General features: G+C 43.7%; 1 protein-coding gene across 1 annotated transcript in view; it reads left to right on the forward strand.

The window, feature by feature from the left end:
* The window catches only part of PRICKLE2 (prickle planar cell polarity protein 2), a gene marked incomplete at both ends in the record, with an annotated part of 348,209 nt that overhangs the window by 238,955 nt on the left and 87,257 nt on the right, over positions 1 to 21,997 (forward strand). Inside the window, 1 exon segment of the mRNA XM_079712511.1 lies at positions 6,968 to 7,151. Coding sequence (XP_079568637.1) covers positions 6,968 to 7,151 — 184 coding nt within the window.

Genomic DNA, 21,997 nt, shown 5'->3' on the forward strand with positions numbered 1-21,997 from the left:
TTGGGACACAGAAGCCCATACCACAGGGGAGGTAGAAGTCAGGACCAAAAGCAGGCTGGCAGTGAGAGACACTGTTCTGGTGGCTGGTGTGGTCCTGCTTCTCACCAGCATCTTTTCACACACATGTCCCAGAGGTACCTAGCTGAGTGACAGGTGGGCTTAGTGATATAAGAGTTTAATACATGGTAGTCAGGAGGGGTGGGCATAGATCCCCTGGAACAGTTTTAAAAATGTACATTGTCCAGAGACCATCTGGTAATGTTGGTAGAACATGCCAGTTTTCAGACTATACTCTGACTCAGGTGCTCCCCTTCTAACTGGGAGGCTAGCTATAGAAAAATGTCCTCCAAGTGCATGTCAGAATCACCTGGAATGCTGGTGGACATGCACTTCCGGGGCCCTGTCTCAGTCCTATCAAATCAGAGTCATTGGGGCACATCACTGCTCCCCAGTCATCTCCATGTAATGTCTTAGAAACCGGATATACAATTTCCTATGACTAGAATCATCATTATCTGCAGAGTTTGATGATTAGGAATTATCTGTCTCTTAAAAGCCATCGATAGCCTCTGTTTTTCTTTTTGTCTTTCTACCATCTGTCAAATGATTGGGCACCTACTTCATATTTTGATAATACTAGAAATGACCTTGAACTGTCCTGGGAAGTATGCTGGTTTCCAAACTTGTGTCTTTGGAACCCTTGGGAGGTTAGGACCATGAAAATGCCTGGATATTGGGAGAAGGTTGAGCTCGAGAGAAGTTGGGCTCCGGGCCTCCATCTGTCACGTCAACTTGGGCAGCTCTGTTTCATATATTGAGTTTCCACACGGGAGTTCTTTTGCAAAAAAATATTCTCCTCTCATTAAAAAAAGAAGAAGAGGATGAAAGAGAGAAAGAAGGAAAGTGGGGAGGGGGAGGAGTTAACGATGTGTTTCCAACCCTATCCAAATCTAGAATCCTGCAGTTTATGACTTGAACTTGTCAGCATCGTGTGACAACGGAAGACTCCTTTCTTGCCTTCATCCTATCGCTTCTCACACAAAACAAGACATTGTGGTTCAGGATTCAGTGTTATAAATAACCTGTCAACATCTCAAAGATGAGACACCCCCCCAACAGACACACCGCCCCCCAATCTATTTATAATGAATCCTTCGGAATCATGGTAGGTGAGTTAATTGGTATAAATTGTTAGTCATTTTGCAAATGGTGTGGTCACTGGTGCAGATGACCAGAGTACTTTGAGACGGTTCACAAGAGAGCCTTCACCTGCCGGTATTGTGTATTTCATGGAAGAGCCACTGGTGGCTTCTGAATACGGAAGCGAATGAATTTACAGCTGCAGGTTTCGGGTGGGGGGTGGCAAGGGTTGTTGCTGGGTAGAGGGAAGGGGGAAGGAGGATGCAGGATCTCTGCTCTCTGAATCATGCCTTATTCCTTGGAGACCTGTCATTCACAAACCCAATTAGGTACAGGTAGAATGTCACCTCTGACAGAATGAAACCAATGCAAGCTTTGTATGATTGGGTTCTTTAATGAAATCCTGCTTTACTAGCAGGTTCTATTTTCATAAATGTCTATTTAAAAAAAAAAAGCCAAATCATATATTTCCCCACACACTCCTGAAAAGCTTTAATCAGTGTGTCGAAACAGAGAGCTGTTGGGTGTTGCTGTGTGCATTTTGCCAGGAGGGAGAGAAAGATGTGAGGACCAAGAGGAATGCTCTCAGCTTTACCTCTGACCCCTCCACACCTTTCTCAGCATCTGGGCCTTGCGTTCCTCATTTGTAAACAGAAGTTGTTAAATTAGTCTCTCCAAAGGCTGTCATGGAAGCACTCAAAGGTTAAAGATTCTCTGCAAATAATAATGCCTTGCCACAGAAGTGCCTGTTAATTATAAATGAGGAATGGAAGGCAGGCAGCTAGCAGGGAAAATACGTAAGGTCCTTGTGGTTTTGATTTACCTTTTTTTCTTTTTCCTTTTTCTTGTTTCCTCTTTGGTTTTGATTTTTCTGAATGTGTTTGTTGTTCAGGAGTGAAAGGCTATTCTCTGGTTGGAGTCAGGTATGCCCTCTGTAGGTTCTTATTAGGGTTCGGGGGTCAGATTGATCCTACTTTGAATCTCTGTTCTGCTGGCTATTTCAGGTGTACTTTGAACATGTTGCTTAAACTCTCTGAGCCTTTGTTGTCTGGAAAGTGGGGGTGATATTTCCTTTCTCGGACGACTGGCGTGCGAATCTGGGCTCGTGCGTGTCAGGTGTAAGCAAGTCAGGTGCTGTGCATTCTGCTCCGGTGCCTCCACGCTAATCCTGCTTTTGCCCTCATCCGGCTTCACCATTCTTGTTTTGCGTCGCACTTAGCATCTTTAACGTGCTATTGTATATGATCGAATGATTTGTTATGTTTGTTGCTTATTGTTTGTTTCTTCCCCTCTGAGAATATAGGTTCTATGAGGGGGGGGATCTTTATTTGTTTTGGCTGGGTATCCGGAGTGCCTAGAGCCGTGCCTGGCAGATGGTAGGTACTTGGTGGTTATTTACTGAATGACTAAAGAGGGCCCGAAGCCCTCGCCCCTTTCTCCCTTCTGTTCAGGCTTCTACTCAGTGAGACTCCTTATGGATCTGGTTCTTTAATTCTGTGTTTTGCTTTCGTCTTGTCTTTGTTCCTTCTTCTGGAGCTTCGAAGTTCATTAGATTATGTCCATCCAGCGTTCAAAAGTGTGCTGTTCCCTGCCTTGCTGAATAAATGAGTTTCCTTGATGAATATTCTGGAGACTGCATTTAGAAGAAAGATCTCTACATTTTGGTCTAAAAGTATGACTTTTTACTAAAAAAACCATTAGTCACCAAAGAGCTTCCTCAACTTGCTTAAACACACTGAAACGTTTTTCTTCCCTTAAGTCATAAACTGACAAAAAAGTTTTGGAGGGAAAAAAAACCCAAAACCCTGACTGCTTCCCAAGACCCCTGACTTCTTTACAGTAGCTGATTAATTAAAGAGTTACTGTTAAAATGAGCTCAGACTATTTTTTTTTTTTTTTTTTTTTTTTTTTTTTTTTTTTTTGCGGTACACGGGCCTCTCACCGTTGTGGCCTCTCCCGTTGCGGAGCACAGGCTCCTGACGCGCAGGCTCAGTGGCCATGGGCCCAGGCTCACGGGCCCAGCTGCTCCATGGCACGCGGGATCTTCCCGGACCGGGGCACGAACCCGTGTCCCCTGCATCGGCAGGCGGACTCTCAACCACTGCGCCACCAGGGAAGCCCAGCTCAGACTATTTTTAAAAGCAATAGCCAGGGTTTGGATGAAACTTCTCTGAGGCTGGAGATGCAAACCAGATCCAAATGTGCATTCGGTCTGGGTATATCTTCAGTCGGATGAAAGGCAGGAAGTGGGAGAATCTGACAAGCCTCACTTGGCTGGACAAAACTGATTTTGTTTCTTTAAATGCATTTTGGTGTCAAAATTCAGGCCAAGACATTAAAAGAATAGGGACAAAAACCGACTGATCATCTCAATAGATGCAAAAAAGCATCTGACAAAATCCAACACCCTTTGTTGATAAAAACACTCAATGACTAGCATAGAAGGAAACTTCTTCAACTTAAAAAAGGAAGGTTACCAAAAACCCCACAGTTATGTAATACTTGATGGTGAAGGTCAGGAACAAGACAAAGAGCTCCACACTTGCCACTTCTGTTCACTGGAGGACCTAGCCAGGGCAATAACGCAAGATAAAGAAAAAATCAGCATTAGATTGGAAAGGAAGGAATGCAGCTGTCTCTATTCACAGATGATGTAATCTTGTATATAGGAAATCCTAAGGAATACACACACACACACACACACACACACACTATTTGAACTAATAAACCAGTTCAGCAAAATTGTAAGATACAAGATCAAGGTACAAAAATCATTTGTGTCGCTATACACTACAATCTGAAAATGTAATTATGCAAACAGTTCCATTTACAATAATGTCAAAAAGAATACAATACTTGGGAATGAACTTAACAAAAGAAGTGCAAAACTTGTACCTGAAAACCACAAAATATCATTGAAAGAAATTCGAGTAAACTGAAATAAATGGGAAGACATTGTTTGTTCATGGATTGGAAGACTTAATATTGTTACGATAGCAATACTCTCCAAATTAAAGATTCAGTGCGGTCCCTATCAAAATCCCAGCTTGATTTTTTGCAGAAATTGGCACCCTAAAATTTATATTGATAATTCAGATGTCAGGGGCCCAGAAGAGCCAAAATAATTTTTTAAAAGAAGAACAGAGACTGAGTGAACTGATGAGGATGATTATAATTTTTGTGACTTTCTGTTTGAATTAAAAAAAAAAAAAGAGTTGGAGGACTCACACTTCACAATCTCAAAACTTACTACAAAACTACAGTATCAAGACAGTATGGTACTAGCATAAGGATCCACATATAGATCAATGGAATAGAATTGAGAGCCCAGAATAAACCCTTACATTTATGATCAATTGATTTTTGACAAAGGCCAATGCAATTGAATGGTGCTGGGACAGTTAGATAGGCACATGAAGATGAAGTTGGACTCCTACTTCCTGCCATATACAAAACGCAACTCAGAATGGGTCATAGACTCAAGTATAAGAGCTAAAACCGGGCTTCCCTGGTTGCGCAGTGGTTGAGAGTCTGCCTGCTGATGCGGGGGACACGGGTTCGTGCCCCAGTCCGGGAAGATCCCACATGCCGTGGAGCAGCTGGGCCCGTGAGCCATGGCCGCTGAGCCTGTGTGTCCGGATCCTGTGCTCCGCAATGGGAGAGGCCACAACAGTGAGAGGCCCGCGTACCGCAAAAAAAAAAAAAAAAAAAAAAAAAAAAAAAGCTAAAACCATAAAACTCTTAGATGAAAATACAAGAGTAAATCTTAATGACCTTGGGTCAAGCAATGGTTTCTTAAATATAATACCCAAAGCATAAGGAACAACAAAAAAAATTGGACTTCCTCAAAACCAAAAACTTAGGTGTTTCAAAGGACGTCATCAAGAAAGGGAAGACAGCCCACCAAATGAGAGAAAATTTTTACAAAGTATATATCTGATAAGGACTTGTATCCAGAAAGTATATAAGGAATGCTTTCAGTTCAACAATAAAAAGACAGTTTTAAATGAACTAAAGATTTGAATAGCCATTTCTCCAAAGAAGATATATAATAAGCACATAAAAAATGCTTAACATCATTAGTCATTAAGGAAGTACAAATCAAAACCGTTGTAAGATACCACTTCACACCCACTAGGCAACAATCAAAGAGAAAGGCAATGTCAAGTGCAGCAAGAATGTGGAGAAAATGGAGCACTCGTTCATTAACAGGTGGGAATGTAAAAAAGAGCAGATATTTTGGAAAACAGTTTGATAGTTCCTCAAAATGTTAAACATAAAGTTACTGTATGACCCAGCAATTGCATTCCTAGGTAAATACCCAAGAGAATTGAAAACATATATCCATACAAAAAAAACGTGTACATAAATAAAGCACCATTATTCAAAAAAACTAAAAAGTGGAAACAATCCAAATGTCTACCAGTTGATAAATGGATAAACAAAATTTAGTATATGGAATATTATAATGCAATAAAAGGAAATGAAAGATTGACACATGCTTCAACATGGATTTATCTTGAAAACATCATGCTGTGTGAAACAAGCCAGTTTCAAAAGACTGCATATAGTAAGATTCCATTTATATGAAATTTCCAGTACAGGTAAAACCTTAGAGACAGGAAATAGATTAGTGGTTGTCAGGACCTGGGGGGAGGGGAAGGTGGGAAGTTACTGCTAATGCACATGGAGTTTCTTTTGAGGGTGAAGAAAATGTTCTAAAATTAGTGGTGATGCTTTCACATCTCTGAGAATATACTAAAAACCAATGAATTGTAGACTTTAAAATGGTGAATTTTATGGTGTGTGGATTATATCTTCACAAAGCTGTTGTCAAAAAATTCAGGCGCATGGGGATTAGAATTCTGGGCTGTTTCATCAGTTTTATAAGGTGCTACTGAAACTAATTCTGAAGGTCAGAGTACAGGTACAACAGCTTATTTTCTTAAAATTTTTTCCTTCTTTATTTTTTTCCTTTCTTTTTATTTTACTGGTAGAAGCTAGAAATGCTCCTGTGTTGCTGACATCAGCGTTTTTATTGCTGCATCATTTTTGTAGCCATGGAAAAGGGAACAGATGGTAATCTTAAAAGAGAAATGTTTTATTTGGGGGAGAGAATTGTATCTTTGGCTGCTATCTTTTGAAATAATTCACATGCATGATCCTCTGGTATATTAAAAAAAAAGCTACCAACGTGGGCTAATTTGGGGTTTCTAATTAGAATTTCAAACCTACAAGTATCTTTAGTGGAGGTGGAAATGTCTTTCCCATGAGATCTTAGGGTCAGCTTTGTTTAATGGGCAAAAATATTTTTGCTCTTCTTAAAGAAAATCTCACCTGCAGTTATTTTTATGACCACTTCCTTTCCCTAAGGTCTAGAAACCTTTTATAAAAACGGAATGTTGTCACTATTTGTTAAACCTACTGGTAATATTTCTGGTCTGCATATGTATTGTGTATATTTAATTACTCTTCCAGTCAAGGAAATTGTGGTCATGGTCCATATCTAGTGTTCTACCTAGTAAAATAAGAGGTATTTTGACATTCCTCTTGGGATACTGATGTAGAAGAAAAGGTTGCGGTCCATGTTTAAATACCCTTAGCATGCTTACCTGGTGGCCTCTGATGGCTCAGGACATTTCCAGGGACGCAGTGCCACGCCTTCTACAAAGACAGGCGTGCTGTGGAACTCTGCTTCAGATGCCAGAAGCCCGTTGCCAAGGAATGTGTTTATGGTTTGGGATCCAAGGGCTGGTGAGTGGCAGGCCAAGTGAAAACCATGGTTTCTTTTGCCTTCCTTCTCACCTCCTGCCTTTGCTGCTTGCAGGAAGATCTGCCTGCACTGCAAGTGCCCTCAGGAGGAGCACATGGTGACGGTGATGCCCCTGGCGATGGAGAAGACTGTCAGCAAACTCATGTTTGACTTCCAGAGGAACTCGACCTCGGATGACGACTCAGGCTGCGCCTTGGAGGAGTATGCCTGGGTCCCGCCGGGGCTGAAGCCTGAACAGGTACCGTTCTTGACAGGAGGGCAGTTGTGGGGTTGGCTTTTACCTTTGTCTTACCCGTCCTTCCTCATTCCAATTCAGAAGGGAGAGTTGACTTTGCTGATTCAGAGAAGTGGGGCTACATGGGATGAAGATGTCTGGGGCCCCAGTGGGAAACCAGGAAGAGAAATGAAACTGAGCCTTGGGTGGGCCATGGCTAATTCATTCTGTATTGCCATTTTTAACTGTTCCCAAAAAAAGATGGTCTAGAAACGTCTAGAAGCATTAGATAATGAAACTTCATTTTTGGAGAGGGAAGGGACGTTCTACATTGGCCATCAATCTTAATGTTAAGATTCTTTGTAAAGGAGGGTAAGGAAATAAGGATTTACCTTATTCTTCCCAGTGATCTAATGCTGTGTTCAAAAGTTTGGCCTGGCTTTACAAAGAAAGACATTGACAGTTCCCGAAATATTTTGGCACTGCCCACAGGCTGTAAATATTATTAGCTTGGTTAGATGAACTTGATTTCTTTCGTTTCACTGCATTTCTCTCAGTGATATACAGCTTCTGCTTTGCATTTCTTGGTACTTGGAATTTTCTCTTCCACGAGCCTCATGTTGGTTTAGAAGCCCCTCCTGTAAGATGAATATTGTCATGATCTTCCCTGTGCGTCTTTGAGACACAGGTTTATCAGAATATTAAGTGTGCGACCACTATACCCTTCCTCTGACACAAGAAGTTTCTTTCTCTGGAGATCTTCTCTATGTCTGACAATGTTTTGAAGCTTAAAAACCCTAAAATGTGAAGTCAGGAACTTTAGATGTGGTGATGCTTTTAGAAAAGGTTCTTTATGGTTAGGGAAGACCTAAGAATTCACCAAGAACTTAAGGATGGGACCCTGATAACATCTATTTGGTTAGCCATTTCTTGTCTATGGCCATACCACCCTGAATGCACCCGATCTCGTCTTCCGTTAGCCATTTCTTACTCTTCTTCTTTCTTTCTGAGGTTGTAAATTAACAGATGAAATCAAGCACACAGGCAGGATTCGTTTAGCCAGCAAAGGATTGTTTAAATTTTGAATTAGTCACTAATACTTAAAAATTACTAACACTTAAAAATTAGGAAATTTTAATTTTAAAGTTTAAAATCTTACTCTTCAGGGATTTGTGTGCAGGCCATTGAGTTGAGCACTAGTACTTCTTTGCAGGAAGTGTTTAGAAAGAATGACTCTCCAAGTCACCCTAGTCTCCACTAAGCCCATTGCATCCTTTTGTGTTAATCTTCCTACGCCCTACAGGCACTTCCGGTTTGTGATCTCTACTCTGATTCTTACTAGGAAGAAAATGTCTTAGAATAGAAACATTCACAGAAAATAATCTCCATGAGAATTGAAGGGACTTCTGTGTTGGGTTATCAGCAGAAAGAAAGAAGTGTGTTCTCTCTTAGTTTGTAGGTTAAGGTTATATCTTGATTTTCTTCTGTTCCAGTAAAGACTGTATTATTAAAGAATAAGTTGAAGAAGAATGAGCGTATTTGATTGAGTTTTTCTGGAAACTCAGATGAGGTGGTGGGTGACTGAATATCTGTGTTTGACATCACGAGTCTACTGGCAGTACTTGAGCAGTGAGTTTTCACACCTCGATACAGCTGTGAGCTTGTTTCGTTTTCTTGCTAACCTCATTTCCAGCAGCTTCTAAGAGATGCACCCTTCTTTTTTTCACATTGCTTCCTGCTGAGTTGGGCCCTGAAATTCCAATGTTAAGCTATTTTTAGTTCCCTGCTTAGGTAGATTCTTTTCTAAGGCCATTAAATACCATTCTATGATGCTCATATTCAGAGAACATTTTCTACTGCCCCAAGAGAACAGACAGTTGCAGAAGCTAAAGGTCTTGGTTACATTCACCAATTCCAAAAGTAAGTGCTTATGTATTTTTGAAGGCCACTTGCCTCATCCAAAGTGAACGTCTTTGGAAAACATAAAATGACTTTCCTTGATTTGTTTTGAAAGAAAATGTTTAATGCTAGGACTTCCCTGTGGGCGCAGTGGTTAAGAATCCGCCTGCCACTGCAGGGGACACGGGTTCGATCCCGGGTTCGATCCCTGGTCCGGGAAGATCCCACATGCCAGGGAGCAACTAAGCCCATCTGCCACAACTACTGAGCCTGCGCTCTAGAGCCTGTGCTCCGCAACAAGAGAAGCCCACGCACTGTGATGAAGAGTAGGCCCCGCTCGCTGCAACTAGAGAAAGACCGCGCACAGCAATGAAGACCCAACACAGCCAAAAAAAATTTTTTTAATAAATAAATAATAAAATTTTAAAAAATGATTAATGCTATTAAACAAGTGGTTTGAATTATGTCAGGTGGCAGGATATTCCCGTCTCTTATAACTGTATTTTTCTTTAAATGGTTTTCTCTATTCCCTATACTTACTCAAACCTATATGATACAGATGATTAGAAAGGAAATTGTTCTCCAGAGAGAGACTGTCTCTTTAAGCCATTTGAAGGGCTCCATATTTGCAAATAAAATATGGATTTGTATTAAAGGTGTTTCAGGGCATCATGTTGCATGAAAAAAATGGTCTTCAAAATTAATTATGAGATCTTTTAAAGTCTATTATTAATGGAACTGGTTATAGGTTTAAAGATTTTTTAAAAGCTGCCTAGTAGCTTTTAGAAAAATTTGAGACCCTAAATGCCTTTTACTAATAAAAATTCTGATGCTTAGTATGATGTTAGTGCTGTCTGGTTTGAGAAAAACCATTTTTCTATCAAGAGAAATTACAGTGAACATTAAAATGCTTTGTGCTGGAGGAGAAATAGTCACGACCAGTTAGGGTTCCAAGTAATGTGTTTTCTTTCTTGTTAGAAACCTTTCATTTTATTCCCTGGTCGTGGGGTTGGTAATATGCCTTCAGGTGACACTCTTTATTATTCTATTTCTTCTGAGAAATGCCTTCAGTTCAATATAACGTGAACGAAAGTTACCTCGGTTTTAGGGAGGTGTTCTTGAACACGGGCACTTAATTTTATAAAAACCCATTAGCTGCAAAACGCAACCTTCTTAAAATAGTGTGGAAAATGAGAAATATAACAGTCAATGCTGGAAAAGGTAGGCTTCTATCTTTTATTTTTTAATGGCTGGACTGAAAACTGATCAAAGAAGTTGCCCAGATCCTTTGCCTCTGCTCGCTGCAAATGAGGTGTTTAGTATTATCCAGAGAGCCCTGCGGAGGCAGAGCAGAGAACTGGAGTCTTCCCTGATTGACCATCTGAAGTCATCTATAAGGCTCCAATTTCTCTTCAGGCTTGAGCAATTCATTGTATGTGCCCTGTCTCCTAGAGTTGCTATGGTGATACATTTACAGTAGATAATACTTTAGGGAGAATTTGGAAATGATTTAACAAGCTTTAAGAAAGGAAAACGGTGAACAGGGTTTCTCAATCTCAGTGCTATTGATATCTTAAGCTGAATAATTCTTGGTGTCGGCGCGGTCCTGTGCATTGTAGGATGATTAGCAGTGTCCCTGGCCCCCACCGACTAGATGTCAGTAGCACTCACCACCCTCTCCCCGCAACACTGGGATGACCAAACATGTATCCAGATATTGCCCGTTGCCCCTGGGGGATGAGCTGGGCACCCCAGTTGAGAACCACTGGGTAAAAGTAATGGTGGAACCTGGAGGACATGTCAGCACAAGTCTGGCCCAATCAGGACAAGAAAAGGATGACTCAGTTCAGCAAACCTTTATTTGAGCACCTACCAGGTCCTAGCCCTGGTGTTATAGCTGCTGCCTTGAACGGAGGCTGAGTGTTTGGCAGAGTGAAAAAGGTGATCCCACGCTGCTCAGGCAGAGGCCAGTGCTCTCCGAGGTGGATCCTGCCATCCTCCCGAGAAGTCAAAACAAGAAGTGAAATGGTGTGAGGAGCAGGTGGTGACAGGTGGGTCACCGTATGTCCTCCAAAACAGGAATAGCTTTCTCCTTCTATAATGGGAAGACTTGCCCATTGAGAAAAAGGGAAAGATAAGAAGAAAGAAAGCAGATAAAAATCACTCATAATTCTCCCAACCAAGGAAAATTGTTTTCCAGCCTTTTTTGCATGTGTGTAACAAGTATCTATATATATGGGGTACATTTCTGTTTTGTTTTGGACAAAAATGTGATGATGCTATCCATTTATCCTGAAATTTTTTTCAGTTTATGTATCGTGAACTTTTTTTCTGCATTTTTTCTATATTTAGACCCAGATTATCTTTGGGAGTGGCTGTATAGTTCTCCACTGGTAGTTACTAACCTGTAGTGGCACCACCCACCACTAGGGCGCGCTTGGAAATGTATGTTTAGAAGCAGGGGTTGAGGGGTGGGGGAACTTCCCGGATGGTCCAGAGGTTAAGACTTAGCCTTCCAGTGCAGGGGATGCGGATTCGATCGCTGGTCAGGGAGCTAAGATCCCACATGCCTCGAGGCCAAAAAACCAAAACAGAAAACAGAAGCAATATTGTAACAGATTAAATAAAGACTTTAAAGACGGTCCACATCAAAAAAAAAAAAAAAATCTCAGAAGCGGTTAGTTATTGTCAAAATGACTAGGGAACTCCACTAGTATTTTAGTGGGTGGGGGCTTGGGATGCTAAACAGCCTGGAAAGTATCAGACGATCGTGCTCAAAGGAGAATTGACCCCTCCCAAAGGCCAAGAGTACCACCATCGAACAACCCTGAACTGAAAATTTATTTTTGAACGTGTGCATCCTTGGTAGCTTTGCTCCTATATTAAGTAAACGCGAGCAGCCACCCTTTCTGTACACTTGCTTGCTCCTCCCCTTCACCACGATTCCTAGAGGTGGATAGGTCACATGTAAACCTCTTTAAGACTTTTGATTCATTGTGCCAAACTGCCTTCCAGAAATGTTGTAACCGGTGCGTCCTCTGGGTGGATAGACTTCATTGGGTACATGAGGATATGTTTTTTTTTTTTATTAGTGCTTCTACTCCTGATCCTTGAAAATCTGAAGAGACCATCAGATTGCTTCTTCTGAGTTGAGTGTCCTTTTCATTGATGTTTCGGATACTCCAGGTATCCATGGAGAGTTCTCAAATGTGGGTGTCAGCAAATGTTAGTCATTTTACCTTGACCTTAGCCGTATTTTTGCACATAAAGACTAGCCATTGGGTTATTTGTCTGGAACTCTCAACGTTCACTTCAAACTATTGCAAGAAGGATGAAGAGTGGATACTAGAAGTAATTGCCCAATTTTTGGCTTTCAAAGCATTCTTCCATATGTGGCAAAATAGACCCTCCAGTACTACCTAAAGATGGGGGTGAATTAGCTGATTTTGAGCCCTGTGAAACTCTAAAATCTCTCTGCCGAGGGTACCTAAAATTCTTTATTTGGCTTTTCATTTTAACTTAATGACTATTACTCATCCATCAGATGTCAGATTAACTGTGTCTCCTCAAGGAGTTTCTCTGGCCACCCCGCTCTCCCAATACAAGACTAAGTCTCCAGTCCCACGCTTTGTGACAGTCCCCACAGTTTTCCTTTTTAGTGCCTCTCAAACTTGTAATTACTCAGCAGCGTAATTTTTTGTTTAATATTTGGCTCCCCCACTTTGCTTTAAGATCCAGGAGGGCAGAGATCTTGTCTGCTTTGTTCTTCGGGAATTTTCCAGCACCTAGCACAGCACCTGACATGTGGCAGGCACCCCACCACTATTTGTTAAGAGGCAGGCAGGTCACCGGAATCCTCTGCAGAAGCAGAGATGTTCAGGATTGCATCACACAGTGAAAAGATAAAGGTCTTTTAAATGTTTTTCTACATGAAGAGCTAGTCTGTATCCATTATTCCTGCTCCCTCTATTTCCCTTAAAAGTATGTATTCTAAGCACATTCCCCTAATAATCCCAGCTGCTTCAGAGATGTCTTAGGTTGCAAAGGGGCAGGAGATGGGTGACATCTCGGGAAGGACTATGCAGCAGCACAAACCTGTGGCAGCACTGCCGGCTCCAAGGCTTAGGGTCTGGAACATAGTGTGAGGAACCAGGGGTCTGGCAGAAGCCCTCTGTGTTTCCAAACCAGAGGACCATTTGTGTCCCCGTAAAATTTGGAGAACCCATTGGGAGGCACAAGGTGAAGGGGAAGCAGCATAGCCCAGTGGGAAAGAGCCTCACTTCCAGAGCCAGTAAATCTGACTACTGCTCCATCCCTTTCTGACCTCAGGAAAGTTGTTCAGCTTCCAGGAGCCTTAGTTTCCTCCTGAGGATGATGATAATGTGGAGAAAATTCTTGAACTTTCATTGAACGCTTGTTATGTGCCCACCACCATTTTCAACTTTTGTGTGCATTACTGTATTTAATTCTTATAACAACCTTATTCGGTAATTATCATTCCTGTCTCTGTTTTAGAAGTGAGTAAAGCAAGGCTCAGAGAAGTGGAATAACTTGCCTGAGGTCACACAGCTAAGGAGTAGCAGAGAGGGATTCAATCTTAGATACCCTGAGCCAGGAGCTGATACTCTTAGACCTCGAGAGCCAAGGGCTGATCTGGCCCCGAGTGAGGAAATGTGTAGAAAGTTCCCAGGGCAGTGTGTACACATAGTAGATGCTCAATAAAATGATTGTTTCCTTATCACTCTTCTTGTGAAGCTATAGTAAGTGTTGCTGATTACTACTGCCCTGAGCAGGCAGGAAGAAGCGAGGAAGGAACATAAGACTGTCCAGGACAGAAGAAGGTTATGTCGGGTGGAAGAGGGACATTAACATAGGGTTAACCAGAATCCAGGATTCCTTCTCAGTCTGCTCAAAGGCTTTTAATCATATCATTTTGATTGTGCTGCTCCAGGAGCCTTTCTGGTCTCCAGGTTCTCTGCTGTGGGATTGTCATAAAGGCGCAGCTTCTTTCTAATGAAGTTCTGGCTCCACTGAGCCAGAGCAGCTTGGACAGGGGACCAGATGGAGCCACCTGACTCTGAAATATCCAGGGTCCCAAGCGGGCTTCGGGGGCTGTCTGCTGTAGAAATGAGGTCTGCCACCCGCTTCCTCAGTGCCTGGTGTCACCTGCAGCATCACAGTCCCTGGGCCTGGGAGGAGTGAGTGAGCCCCCGGGGCATTTTCTGTAGGCCGCTCAGGGTGCAAAGAGAACCTCCCCACAAAGGAGAATGGCCTATATTGAGGATCTGCAGGTCAGCCGGAAGCGTGGCTCCTTGCCCGCCTCTCACAGTCTCTTTAGCAGCCATCGCCAGTGGGCGGGCTTCATGGCAGCTCTCCACTGCATTGTATGCCCCTAGTCAGAGTAGAAGAATGAGTCAGAGCGTACGCTGGAGAACGTTGTGACAAAGGAGTAGCGATCGGGCTCTTTCCATTCCTTCCTTCCCTGAACTCCTGTGTACCTACTCTGTGTCAGGCACCGTTTTAGGCACTGGGGGTAAAAGAGTAGCCAAGATCACTGAGGTTTCTGCTGCACTGTAGTTCTAAGTGGAGGTGTTGGAGACCTATACATTAGAAAACAAGTGACTAAGATAATTCAACATTGTGATTTTTAAAATGATGCTAATAGTAGTGCTATAAACATTTAGTGAACTCTTCCATGTGCCAGGCTCTATCCTCGGTGCTTTGGGAGTTATCCTAGCTAGTGCTTTGTCTCGTTTAATTTATACTCTGAAGGAAATAACAGTAGCTTCTGTGATCATGGCTGTGGGGCGGAGTGTTGGGGACGGCGGGGATTAGCTAATTTAGATTGATTGGTCAGGAGCAGACTCTCCGGGGCGGCGGTCTTTGAGCTGCTACTGAATGACATGAGGAAGCCCACCATGCAAAGACCTGGCTTGTGGCAGAAGTTCAGGGATTTACGTGAAGCTCAGAAGTAAGATGAAATCCGTACCAACTTTGTATCTGCACACAAAATTTGGGGAGAGTGTTGTTGGATGGTCTGGGGAGAAATGAATAGGGCCCATGCAGTGTCGAGCTCCGGCCAAGGTAGCCGCCGACATGAGGGCTGGGTAGTCCCACTGCTGTCCCTCCCCCTGGGAGATCGAAGGAGCCCCCATCACCCATCACTTTGATGCTTCTGCCTGCGGGCAGAGATAAGGCAGCAGAGACCCCCCATTCAGAGGTGACTAGAGAGGGAACAAGGAACCTTCCCCATGCCAAGTGCATAATGCATACTTTACATACGTTTATGTCTACCCCTTTTGTCATATGCCCCACCTTCTAAAATGTGAGCCTGTTGGAGGGAGACAGACAGTGTCTTGCTCACCGCTGCATACTCAGTGCCTAAAATTATGTCTGATACATTATTCAATAAACAGATGTTATATGAATAAACAGTCCCATTTAATCCTTGTATAAAATCCTCCACTTTCCCACTGAATACCCTGCAGCTCAGAGAAAATCAGGCTTGACCAGGATGTCACAGCTAGTAATGGGCAGAGCCAGGATTCACAGCAGCCTTATTTGGGCTTCTCTTCCTCCACACCCACCCCGCCCCCCGCCCCCGCCTTCCACAGTGATCCACCCAGGATATCAGATCCGAGGGAGCCAGCTTGGCACGTGTTGGAGGAGGGAGTGGCTTGCATCACACTAGGCTCTTTCATTCTCGGGGGAGGGAGATGGCGTCTCATCTCCAGTTGACCCTGGTGACCAAGGAATTCCTCTTTCCCCACCTCCAGTTTCCCCATCGCTGCAGGAAGTAGCATGGTCCTACCTTCAAAGGCTTGTTTCTCCATCAGCAGTCTCTTTATCTCTGGCTCTTCTCAATCTCTCATCCTGGCTGGGAGCCCGCTTGGTGACAACCACATTTCGTCTTCTTCCTCCAGTGGCCGTCATGTTCCTAGTACTGTGTCACATACCTGGGCACTCAACAGTGATATTCATTGAGCAGGTATTTATCAAGTGATAACCATATTCCAGATACTGCAGGAACAGCCATGAACAAACAAACAAGTATCCTTGCCCTTAGGGAGCTGACACTCTAGTGGAGAATACAGACAGATGAACCACTGAATGAACAATATACTTTCAGAGAATGATGTGTGCTGGGAAAGCAGTAAAGAAAGGGTGATGTGATTTAGAGCCAGGGTTGGCAAAATTTTACTGTAAAGAGCCAGATAGTAAATATTGTAGGCTTTTTGGGACATACAGTCTCTCTCGCAGATACCCAACTCTGACATTGTCATGGAGAAGCAGTCATACACAACACATAATGAATGGGCATGGCCATGTGACAATAAAAGTTTATTTACAAAAACAGGCAGCGGGCCTGATTTGACCCACAGGCTGTAGTTTGCTGGTCCCTGATTTGGAGAATCTACTTTAGATTGGTGATGGCGGGGGGCAAAGAAAGCCTGTCTGAGGAAGTGACACCTGAGCTGAGTTGTTACTTGGAATGATGGTTAGATTACTCAGATTCAGCCTATTCTGGTGGTTTTCAAAAATCTGGTTCCCATGCCTGCAACATGAGTATCATCTGGGAAATCACTAAAAAAATACAGATTTTCAGGCTCTGTCCCAGACCTACTGAACCAGAGCTCTGGAGGTGGGCCCAGCATTCTCTTCAACAGGGCCTTCGGGTGTTTCTGATACAGGCCAAAGCTTGAGAACTGCTGCTCGTGGGTTACGGAAAACCAGCAGTGTTGGAAATACATGGAGCTGAATCTTGGCTCTACCACATATTAACTCTATAACCTTGGATGCCCTAAGCTTCAGTTGTCTTGTCTGTAAAATGAAGAGACTTTTATGCCAAAGTCTAACGTAGCTGTGAAGGCTAAATGAATTACTCTCTAAAGAGCCTAGGAGATCTAGGTTGACACATCGTAGGTCCTCATAAAATGGTAGCTGCAGTCATTACCAGCCTCACTGGCTGGGTCTTCGAGACACTGATGCAGATTTGCCCATGGGTAGTAATAGAGGATGAGCCCCAGCATCTTCCCCATGAGCAAGACGTCTTTCATCCCCAGCTTGTTGCCCCTGACTGACATACCCTGAATATGGCCTGAACATAAGGCTGTTTGTTAAAGGAGAATTCAAGATACTTTTAAAATTCTTTGACTGGTCCTGCTTCTTCAGCTGTCTCCTCAGCCTGTTAGCCCGGAAGATGATGCTCTGGTCTCTGCTGTTGCAGAATCATGAATTCTACATCTGTGACTCACCACTGGGCTGGGGCCGCAGTGCCAGGCACTCAGCTTCACCATTCACTTTGAGGCTATTGACAGTTTGTTCTTTTAATGTAAGAAGCTATTTGTACCAAGAGGGACAGAGGCTGGCAGGTGTGGGTGCAGGGAAAGAAGAATGACGAAGTAGTTCATCTCTCTAGGCCTGCTGGGTCATTCTGGTTCATAGGGAGGGAATCTAATAACCCCTCTAAAAGCTCCACAAAAACCATCATTAGACTTGCCAGCCATTTGCTGTGTCATCTTCATTTCATTATTCCATCAGCACATGCTGAGCTCAAAATGGAATTTCATGGCTGCGGTGAGACACATGACTCTCCAACTGGATTGGATTAAATTTCTTCTAAGCTGCGTCTCTTGTGTTAGCTTTCACTGTCACTCACCCCCATGTTCTCAGTGCTGTGTGAGGAGTGAGTGGGGAGGGGAGGTGAGGAGGAAGCCTGAATGCGTGCGGTCTCCTCCAGTTCTCAGGAAACTAGTCACATGAACGATGCTCTGTTGATCTTGGCTCCAGAAATGCACTGACGTCATCGGATGGCAGTGGGAAATGTGCCTGTCTGTGCAGCCTTCAGTAAAATTGCCTGTTAATGAGCTCATTTTCAAGGGAGCTGTCAGAGATGGGACAAGAATTGGGGTGTAGACTGGAGGGCCTCTGTCAGATGAAGTCAGCAGCAGGGTGGCCAGATGCCACCAGCAGGGCCCTGTCAAGGCTCGTTTGCAGAGTGCAGGGCCTGGAGAAGCCAAGGCCCATTTGCAGACGTGGGAGGGGAGACCTGCCATTGGAGTTCCCACCTTTCAAGGGAGATGGCTCCAACCTTTATAGTAAATGTGTTCCGGGATCCTGGAGATGAGGAGTGAGCCTCAGGACTTCGACATCCTGTAGGCGTTCACAGCTGCACACCCTTTCTGCCGACTGAGCAGCCTACGCTGTGGGCTGCTGCGACAGTTGATTTACTATCAAGATGATCCCCTCTGCCTTCTGACTCATGAGACATTTTGAGCAGTTTCGTGGGATGGTTGGATGAATCTACCGTCAAGGCAACTAGTGACTACCTTCCTCCAACTGTCCATCTATTTGTCCATCCGTTCATTCATTCACTAGGGCATTCAGCCATGGATTCATTCAGCAGTTATTTATTAAGTGCCCGTTACGTGCAAGCCCTTAGTCTAGGTGTGATTTCACTGTGGCTGTTTTCCAGGTCCAGTGTAGAACTGGAGCTTCCCAGGCCCTGTCTTGACATTGTGCTTTGTGTAGCATGCGGTTATTCACAGGCAGGTGTAGACAGTCCCTCTTTGAGGAAGACCCACACAGACTTGAGGCTTTGTGCTGGTGTCCCATGGCTTCTACCTTGTAAGTACCATTCCCCCGGAGCTCGTGGTGTTCAAGAGTATAAGCTTTGACACTGACTAACTCTGTGTTCGCATCCTAGCTGTGTTGCTCACAAACATTGGCCAAGTTCATCCACTTCCATGAGCTTTCATGTCATCATTGGAAAAATAAGAATGTCATTATGCAACTGTAGCATGGTTGTGAGAATTAAATGAGACCATGCCTTAAGCATGGAGCTTTAAAAATGGCAGCTTTTAGCTTTCTTTTTTTTTTTTTTTTTTTTTTTTTTTTGCGGTACGCGGGCCTCTCACTGTTGTGGCCTCTCCCGTTGCAGAGCATAGGCTCCGGACGCGCAGGCTCAGCGGCCATGGCTCACGGGCCCAGCTGCTCCGTGGCATGTGGGATCCTCCCGGACCAGGGCACAATCCCGTGTCCCCTGCATCGGCAGGCAGACTCTCAACCACTGCACCACCAGGGAAGCCCCTTAGCTTTCTTTTTAATAGCCCCAAATTGAAACAACCCAAATGTCCATCAACAGATGAATGGATAAACAGATTGTGTTGTATCATAGAGTAGAATGCTACTCTATAATAAAAAGGAATGAACTCTTGATATATACAACATTCATGAATCTCAAAATCATTATTCTGAGTGAAAGAAGCCAGACCATAAAAGTACATACTGTTTGATTCTATTTATACACAACTCTAGAAAATTTGAACTAATCTGTAGTGACAGAAAGCAGATGAGTGGTTACTTGGGGATAGGGAGGTGCATGGGGAGAGAGTAGGAGGGAGGAGTGACAGAGGGCAGAGGAAACTTTTCAAGGTAATAGGTATTTCGGTATCTTGATTATGCTGATGGTTTTGTGGGTATATGTATATGTCAAAACTTACCAAGTTGTATACTTCAAATATGTGAAGCTTATTATATTTCAAATACCTCAGTAAAGCGAATGAATGAAGTTGCTCTTTAGCAAACAGGAAGGCAAGCATCTTTGCATGCCAGTGCCGGAGGCTTCCTAAGGTTTCACGGTTGCCTTAGGAAGTAACTGAGCCCTCTGACCAAGTACTGTCGGAAAGAATTGCTCAGTGTTAATTATGCGCAGTAAAAACAGAGATTTGGGACAGAAATTCATCAACATCCAGATGGATGGCACTAAAAAATCAGTTCCACAGACTGGCTCATTTCATCATCTCTGTAAATGCTCTAGGACGGTGCCTAACATGTAGTTGGCACTCGGTAAGTAGTGGTGGTAGTTATTGCTATGGCAATTAGAAAGACTGGTAAAAACTCAGTGATCATATCTCGCTAAGGGAAGATAATTATTCAGGTAATTTCTGAACCTATACTTCCTGAACCAAAAGGATACATTCATAACCTCTCAGCTTGGTAGGGGATCAGGGCTGCCATGTACAGTTGTACAGTTTGTATACTGCACAAAGGTGCCTGGCCAAGGGGTTGATTAAAGGTTGATATTCACCTGGGCTCTGGTGACTACCAACCAGAATAGGACATTTTATTTAACCTAGGACACCTTGCAATTTACTTGGGTGTGGTACAGGACTCTCTCTTCTGAGACTGGGAGCTTGCTTTTCGTAACTTGTAGTTGGGGTGGAGGAGGGTGTCTTTTTCTAATTTCCATTAAGGTACCAAAAAGTCTAGCAGCAACCTAGGAGGGACTGTCAACATTAACTAGCCTAGCTCAATGATGCCTTTTCATTCTTGCCCTGCAATCCTGGGGTCCTAGGAAACCTCCTTTCTGATTCTTGCCAAAGGGTATTAGGAATACGAGGTGATATCCTCATGTTCACTGGCATTGAGTGTTCGGTGGAGAGGAGGAGGTAGGTTATGATTTCCCGAGGTTTTTTTTTTTTTTTTTTGCATTATGTGGGCTTCTCACTGCTGTGGCCTCTCCCGTTGCGGAGCACAGGCTCTGGACGCGCAGGCCCAGCAGCCATGGCTCACGGGCCTAGCCGCTCCGCAGCATGTGGGATCTTCCCAGACCGGGTCACGAACCCGTGTCCCCTGCATCGGCAGGCGGACTCTCAACCACTGTGCCACCAGGGAAGCCCCCCGAGTTTTGATAGTCAAGCTTTTGAACACTTAAGCCCCCTTTTTGTTCTCTCCCTCCTCTTCCATCATTTTGCAAATCATTGCAAGCGTCATAACCTTGGACAGAGACACAGGCAGAGAAATGAGTTGAAATGCCAACCAACTGATTTTTGTCAGCCACTTGGCAACTGTGTTCATATTTGAGGGAGAAGGTCAAGTCAAACTATAAAAGTAAATTTAAGGTTGGACTTGTGCATGGTTTTGAAGCTCCCATCCTCTCCTGGACCCCATTGCTGTGTGGAAATCAAGAATTCATCTGGATGGTGAATATGACATGAGAAACAGCTCTGCTGAAATATGGTCAGTGGGTGGTCTTCCCCAAGCATAGTGATTAAAAGCCATGACTGTGGTATCAGATACATACGGAACCTGATCCAGCTCTGCTACTCTCTGGCTATATTTATGATTGGAACAGGTTATTTAACTTGGTGAAGTCATTTTTCTTCATCTATAAAATGAAGATAGTAACGGTTCCTGCCTTATAGGGCAACTGTTCCAGAACCTGGTATTTCAAGAACCCAGTATTACATATAATTACTTTTTCTTTTTAAAAATAAATTTATTTTATTTATTTCTTTTTGGCTGTGTTTGGTCCTCGTTGCTGTGTGTGGGCTTTCTCTAGCTGCGGCAAGCGGGGGCTACTCTTCCTTGAGCGGGCTTCTCATTGTGGTGGCTTCTCTTGTTGTGGAGCGTGGGCTCTAGGCGTGCAGGCTTCAGTAGTTGTGGCACACGGGCTCAGTAGTTGTGGCTCGCGGGCTCTAGAGCACAGGCTCAGTAGTTGTGGCGCATGGGCTTAGTTGCTCCACGGCATGTGGGATCTTGCAGGACCAGGGCTCGAACCCACGTCCCCTGCATTGGCAGGCGGATTCTTAACCACTGCGCCACCAGGGAAGCCCACATATAACTACTCATTGGAAAGGCCAATTAGTATGAAAATACTTTTCTTGGAAAAGTGCATCTGAAGAAGAAAAAAAATTGAGAACTAAGTCTGAAGTTCTTGTTCAGCGATTGGAGGGAGCGGGGGTGGAGGAGACAAGACCCATAGAAATAAGGCTTCAAAGATTATTAAACCTAAACCTTGTAAGTGATATTTAAGAAAACAATCTCACAGAAAGTATATGACAGAGCCGGAGGAAGATGGCGGAAGAGTAAGACGCGGAGATCACCTTCCTCCCCACAGATACATCAGAAATTCATCTACACGTGGAACAACTCCAACAGAACACCTACTGAACGCTGACAGAAGACCT

Source organism: Hyperoodon ampullatus, assembly GCF_949752795.1.
Source record: "Hyperoodon ampullatus genome assembly, chromosome: 10".
In the NCBI taxonomy this organism is placed as follows: Eukaryota; Metazoa; Chordata; class Mammalia; order Artiodactyla; family Ziphiidae; genus Hyperoodon; species Hyperoodon ampullatus.